This window comes from Oryzias melastigma, linkage group LG9 (assembly GCF_002922805.2).
Source record: "Oryzias melastigma strain HK-1 linkage group LG9, ASM292280v2, whole genome shotgun sequence".
NCBI lineage: Eukaryota > Metazoa > Chordata > Actinopteri > Beloniformes > Adrianichthyidae > Oryzias > Oryzias melastigma.
The window spans coordinates 18,239,063-18,243,759 of NC_050520.1; the positions used below are offsets into that span (position 1 = coordinate 18,239,063).

At 42.5% G+C, this 4,697-nt stretch overlaps 1 protein-coding gene across 1 annotated transcript; it reads left to right on the top strand.

Moving 5' to 3' along the window:
* Positions 1 to 521: 521 nt before the first annotated feature.
* LOC112148126 (eosinophil peroxidase) lies at positions 522 to 4,697 on the top strand (the record flags this gene model as incomplete). The annotated part of the gene is given in 15 exon segments (XM_024274949.2): positions 522 to 605; positions 774 to 841; positions 1,035 to 1,119; positions 1,230 to 1,405; positions 1,485 to 1,611; positions 1,766 to 1,895; positions 1,973 to 2,179; positions 2,269 to 2,629; positions 2,733 to 2,893; positions 3,022 to 3,280; positions 3,372 to 3,542; positions 3,635 to 3,872; positions 3,958 to 4,157; positions 4,378 to 4,440; positions 4,557 to 4,697. Coding segments are annotated over 14 exon segments (2,386 nt in total), but the record flags the coding sequence as incomplete, so codon positions are not given.

Sequence of the window (4,697 nt, forward strand, 5' to 3'; positions counted from 1 at the left end):
TAGCCGGGATAGGCTCCGGCACCCCCGCGACCCCGAAAGGGAAGAAGCGGTCAAGAAAATGAGTGAGAAATGAGACCAAATGTCTTTATTTCTCTTCCAGTTGAAGTGAACCGATGATGAACATAATAGGCCTCTCTCATCTCTTTAGGTGGGACAACTTGCAGAAAGGGTGATTGAGGTATGCTTTTTTTCCCCACTGAGTGTCTGTGTATGCTTATTTGTATATTTTTCAAGTCTTATAAATACGAGAAGTAAAACAGAATGCAAACATTGAAGAGAACCAAAATACAATACATTTATCCCCTACACTATTACAAGTCAAAAGCTAAAATGTCCAACGTCTGCTAAAACACACCAAAGTCTATCATGCACACTTTGTATTTGGTAATAACTTTACAGAAATTGTCTAGGAGCCTCTTAGGATGAGCAGGAACAAGGAAGCAGAGAATGATCTAAAGTCCAATCAGCCCAAACAACATTCCTGAATTACCTCAAGATGCAGGCCTATAAAAGACACAGATCTCTTAGAGCTGTGCAAACCTCCAGCAGAGAGCTGAAGGTGGATGCTGAGGAAGATTGCAGAACTCCTCATTGCCGATTCTCAGGTTGGTTCAGCAGGTCTTTTAAAGTTTATTGTTTTATAGGTTTAATCTGACCTTTCTACTTTTAAACACACTTTTTAAATCTGATTCTGCCACTAAACAGGAGTAAAAGAATAAAAATGATGATCAAATAAATTTATCTGGATGGACTTTTGTTTCTTATTTTTGCAGAATGAACATGTATGTGGGTCTGCTGGCCGTGGGCATTGCTCTGTGCCTGCAGTGCCAGGTTGATGCAGGTGTGGAAGTGTTTTAATATTATCATCTCTTTTCAACATTTATTTGTTAAAAACAGCAAAAAATGCATTGATGATGAGTTGTAGTTGAACTTTGTTTTTGTCCTACAAGAATATAAAATATAGAACTAAGTTTTAAAAAAGCAAAATGACTGGAGGAGAATGTAAACAATTACTTTCCTGGTTGCTTATACAGAATCCATCAGCAAGAGTTTGATTGTGAAGGCTGTGGCTGAAGCCAAGGCAAATGTGGATGCAGCTTATACATACTCAAGGAAAATGTGAGAATGAAACCTTTTTACTTTTGTTTAGACTTATATTACTGGTGAAAATATTTTAAATTAAAGTATTACAGATGAGTGCCATTAAAAGTTTGAACTACCCGACCTAGGAGCATGGATCGTGTGAAGAGGAGTGGAGCAAGCCCCGGTAGCGTTATCCCATTGTTGAAGCAGCCCTCTGGCCTGTCCCGTGAGGCTGTGCGAGCTGCTGACTACATGCAAAACACTCTGAGTCTGCTCAGAGGGGCCCTGGAGAAGCGTCGAAAGCGTTCCATCAATGCCACAGGTCTGTTTGCACCAACTGTCCTTTACCTTTTACTTTGTCGCAGTTTGAAATGAACATTTCTTGTTTCTTTGTCCTTTAGATCTTATCTCTGGGGAGGATCTGGGTGTAATTGCAAAACTGACAGGATGTGCTGCACAAATTAGACCTCCTTCATGCGATAAAGTCCCCAAAAGTTTTCGAACAGCAGCCAGCTCCTGCAACAACCTGTGAGTCAGATCTTCAGTTATTTAATGTGTTTTTTGCACCACATTCATAATGTGTAGATGTTGAGTTTGGGACATGTGTTCCAAGTTCTAAACATGTAGACAACACATAGCTTCAAGCAATTGTTGGAAACTAAAGGTTTAATTTCTAAAATAGTGAAAATCCACGCTGGGGATCTTCAAACATTCCTTTCCTGCGCTGGCTGCCTGCTGAGTATGAAGATGACCTGACTAGTCCTAAGGGCTGGACATCTGACCTTAGAGTGAACTACCACCTTCTTCCTCTGGTATGCTCTCCAGACAAATGAAACTATAATAATATTGACACAAAGCCCAATGCCCACTGACTTTTTATTGTTCTCAGGTGAGAGAGGTGTCCAACCGAATCCTGGCAACAGCTAACGAGGAAGTAGAGAGTGACCCTCTCTACACTCATCTGGTGACGATCTTCGGCCAGTGGACGGACCATGATCTGACATTTACCCCCCACTCTCCTTCCATTGTCTCCTTCAATAACAACATCAGCTGTGAACATAGCTGTGCTCGTACTGAGCCATGCTTTCCTATTGAGGTTGGTATGATGGCATAATTTATAGAACAGAGAGGAAAATACATGATGGAGGCATTCATTTAAACCAAAATAATTTTTCCTCTAAAAAGATTCCCAGCAACGATGACCGCTTCCAAGAAGAGCCAGCGGAATGCCTGCCCTTCTCCCGCTCTGCACCAGCCTGTGGCTCTGGGAATACGGGACATATCTTTGGTGCCAGCACTCTGCGTCAACAGCTGAACACTCTCACGTCTTTCATTGACGTCGGTCAGGTGTATGGTTCTGATGAGGCAAAGGCTCAGAGTCTTAGAGATCTTTCTACAAATAAGGGCTTGATGAGGGTCAACCCCGAGTTTAATGACAATGGCCGAGAACTCCTGCCTTTTACCGCTGATGGTGCCAACATGTGCAAGACGAGAGCCCGCATAACCAATGATCCCAACGCTAGAGAGTTGGATTGTTTTTTTGCTGGTGAGTTAAAATACACCTTTGGCTAATCAGTGTATTAAAAGTTAGGGCTTAGCTCTTCACAGTGAAAACCTCTCTTATTTATTTCCTTTGTGTGACTTTAAAGGTGACGCTCGTTCAAATGAGAACATTGCACTTGCTTCTTTGCACACTCTCATGATGAGAGAACACAACCGTCTGGCGAGGGCCCTCGCTAATCTGAACCCTGACTGGGACGGAGACAAGCTTTATCAAGAAGCACGCAAAATCATGGGGGGATACATGCAGGTAAGAGATTTATTGGTAAAACATTAGCCATTTTTGAACCACTTTACACTGTGTGGGTTTGTTTCCACAATTTGGTTCTGTAAAGAAAAATTTTTCACAACTTGCATTTGTATGTCATTTGGGTTTAGGTGATCACATTCAGAGATTACCTCAGGCACATCCTTGGCCCTGATATCATGTCCAGGCAACTGTCCACCTATCCTGGCTATGATGAAAATGTGGATCCCAGCATCTCCAATGTGTTTGCCACAGCTGCATACAGATTTGCTCATTTGATGGTCCAGCCTTTTATATTTCGGCTTGATGAGAATTATGAGGATCACACTGACTACCCCACCCAGCTGTTACACAAAACTATGTTTACTCCATGGAGAATCGCTTTTGAAGGCAAGGCCTTGAATTTAGTAAGAATTGTCTGAACCAAAAGCTGAGTCTATTTAAAAAAAAAAAAAAAAAACTCTTTTGCTGTATTCTTTAGGAGGTTTGGATCCAATCCTGAGGGGCCTTGTGGGTCGCCCGGCAAAACTGAATACACAGGATCATATGATGACTGAAGAGCTGAGGAATAGACTCTTCAAGTTCTCTGTGAAGCTGGCAATGGATCTGGGATCTTTGAACTTGCAAAGAGGCAGAGACCACGGACTTCCTGGTAATCATCTACCTAGAACTCTGTCTCTGTGTCTAGAACTGTTTAGCACACTCATCTAAAATGTCCATTAACTTAACTTTTCTCGTTGGCAGGCTATAACAAGTGGCGCGGTTTCTGTGGACTCTCACAACCGCAAAATTTGGAAGAGTTGGCTACAGTGATGAACAACACTGATCTTGCACAGAGACTGATAGATCTTTATGGCACACCTGACAACATTGACGTGTGGCTTGGGGGAGTAGCTGAGCCATTTGTTGCCGGAGGAAGAGTGGGGCCTCTGTTTGCCTGTCTGATTTCCACTCAGTTCCGGAGGATCCGCCAGGGAGATCGGTAAAGACACACTTTACTACTCATCTAACATTAGTAAATCTGTTTCACTTAATCAGAGACTAAATCGAAATAAATTGTTTTCCAGATTTTGGTGGGAGAATGATGGAGTCTTCACTCATGCTCAGAGAAGGTCCATAAGGGGCACATCACTTGCCAGGATCATTTGTGACAACACTGGCATCACAGAAGTACCCGACCAACCCTTCCAGTACCGTCCTCGAGGTTCAGGGTATAAACAGTGCAAAGACATCCCAGCCTTTGACCTCAGTCCATGGAAGGAGGGTGGTGAGTTGATGTTCTGACATGCGATTGTGTTTCAATACTGGTGTTTGATTGACTAACTTTACCTTATCTTTCTCTTAATTTCATCTTACACTAACAAGTCAAGAAAATTTTTCATCTTTCACTGTTATAAACCACAATACATTACTTGCATTTAAGACTTTTTGTTTTTGTATTGTTTCACTGGATAGAAAACATTTCTTTTTCCATTGTTTTCCTAAAGACGTGTCATCTGAAACCAGTGACGAAGAAGCAGAAGGACCCCAAGGACCACCAGGACCACCAGGTAAATGCCAGTTATTGTAACTTGACTCATTATATAGATGAAAATAGTATATCTCAATAAGCTCAACATTGAAGAGTTTCTGCAGTTAAAGAAAATTCATGTCTTTTTGCACACAGGACCTCAAGGCCCACCTGGACCTCCAGGCCCACCTGGACCTCCAGGCGCAGTAGAGAAAGTTGCATTCACAGTGCGTCTGGGTAGCAACTTCCCCAAAGTCGGTGCCCCCATTGCCTTCCGTGATGTCATCTACAACGGGC